Source organism: Vigna radiata, unplaced genomic scaffold, assembly GCF_000741045.1.
Source record: "Vigna radiata var. radiata cultivar VC1973A unplaced genomic scaffold, Vradiata_ver6 scaffold_209, whole genome shotgun sequence".
NCBI classification, from domain to species: Eukaryota; Viridiplantae; Streptophyta; class Magnoliopsida; order Fabales; family Fabaceae; genus Vigna; species Vigna radiata.
The window spans coordinates 538,149-540,113 of NW_014543616.1; the positions used below are offsets into that span (position 1 = coordinate 538,149).

Genomic DNA, 1,965 nt, shown 5'->3' on the forward strand with positions numbered 1-1,965 from the left:
CTTATCCTATTCATAATAGTTGTCTGCACATTCTCAACCGGACCAGGAATCAATGATGATGAACTATCTCATTTCTTCAAGAATGATTCAAGGACGTCCTCCTCAATTTGAAGACCTTCCCAAGCATCCATGGTATTTGTATCTGGAAGAAGAATAAATCAGGTTAAGGAAACTATTAAGTAAGAATATGTAAGTGTGTTATAAATGCACATTACTTCGAACAACTTGATGGGAATAAAATTGGGAAGGACTTCCTACACTACAAAGATTGGTCATATATAAAGACAAAAATAATTAGTATTAACTTTTTTTTTTCAAATAATAATTTTTCTTCCATTTATTATTGATATGACTAATGAAAGGCTTATAAAAAAAAGTTAATATTATTTTATTTTGTCAAAACTATTATAACTTTAATTTTGTTCACCTTTATCATAAATTTACTAATGGAGGCATCATGAAAAGTTAACTTTTACACACTCTCTAGTAAAAGACGAAACCTTTTTAGCTAAGTTGCATTTATTGAGGGGAAATGGTAAGAGAGATCAACACTCCACGTCTTGCCACCTTTCACCTAATTTATGACATGCATTAAATGCATTAGATGCTCCTTCCTTAAGCACAAGATTCCGTAGCATGTTCATTTCTTGTGCAACCTCTCAGACCATTAATTGCTTCTACCTTAAACCCTTAAAGTTTCGAACTTTTAAGTTGTGCATGATATTTGTATCATCTTCCTATTCAAGGACATCCACTTTCATTGCTTTTTCTTTCATCTTCATTAAAGAACACATTAAAGGCTTTCTTCTATCGTTGGTGAGAAGCACAACATGATCATTAAAACAGGAGTAAATTCGTTGAACCACTTGAACTGTAAGTATAGCTGGTTATATTCAATGAACTCGTACTTTGATTGCTATCTTGGTTTACATTGTTTTTAAATGTGTCTCCATTGTTATATTTATTTTTATATTTATTGATTTATTAAACAACTAGGAAATATATTAGTGTGAAGGCCACTTGAACACTCCAACGTCAATTTGATTGGTGAAATGAATGAGGAAATATATACTGATGATGAGAGTGGTTTGAGGTTGGTTCCTACTTTGAACATTTGTTTTGACACAATGCAAGAAGCAAAGAAATTTTATTCTGACTACGGGAAAAGATGTGGATTTGGCGTACGAACGAGAACTTCAAAAAAGGATGCCAACAACGTAGTGTACTACTTGAGATTGGTTTGTTCTAGGGAAGGTAAATTTGTTTCTAGCATTCATCCAGAGGTCAAAACTCTTCCCAGTCATACTAATCAATGCCTTGCTGGAATAACCATTGCACGAAAAGAGGACAAATGGTTTGTTAGGACTGTAGTTTTAGATAACAATCATGAGCTGTGTCCACAAACCTCTAATCTAATCCGTGGTAATAAGCAATTGAACATGCATGCCAAGCACACTTTCGAAGTGAATGATGATGCTGATGTACGTATTAATAAGAGTTTCCTTAGCATAGTTAGTGAAGCGGGTGGATATGAAAACATGCAATTTGTGGAGCGAGATGCTAGGAACTTCATTGGTCAACATAGAAGGTCACTGTGTAAGGAGGGTGATGGACAAGCATTGCTTCAACACTTTTCAAAATTGAGAGACCTGAATAATGATTTCTTCTATGATATCGAGATGGATGAAGATAATAGAATTACTAGTGTATTTTGGACAGATTCTAGAAGCCGAGCTGCATGTTAGGAGTTCGGTGATGTCGTGTCGTTTGAAACCACGTACTTAACCAACTAGTACAACATGCCATTTGGTCCATTTGTAGGAGTTAACCACCATGGACAATCCATTCTACTTTGTTGTGGATTGGTCTCATCTGAGGACACTTCTTCATTTATATGGTTATTCAAATGTTGGGTAAGATGCATGGGAAACAAGGCGCCTGACAGTATTGTAACCAATCAATGCA

General features: G+C 34.9%; 1 protein-coding gene across 1 annotated transcript; it reads left to right on the forward strand.

The window, feature by feature from the left end:
* Window positions 1-1,052: 1,052 nt before the first annotated feature.
* Window positions 1,053-1,745, forward strand: LOC106754664 (protein FAR-RED IMPAIRED RESPONSE 1-like). Its single transcript, XM_014636716.1, has one exon. The coding sequence runs from the start codon at window positions 1,053-1,055 to the stop codon at window positions 1,743-1,745; it is 693 nt and encodes a 230-aa protein (XP_014492202.1).
* The last annotated feature ends 220 nt before the right edge of the window (window positions 1,746-1,965 follow it).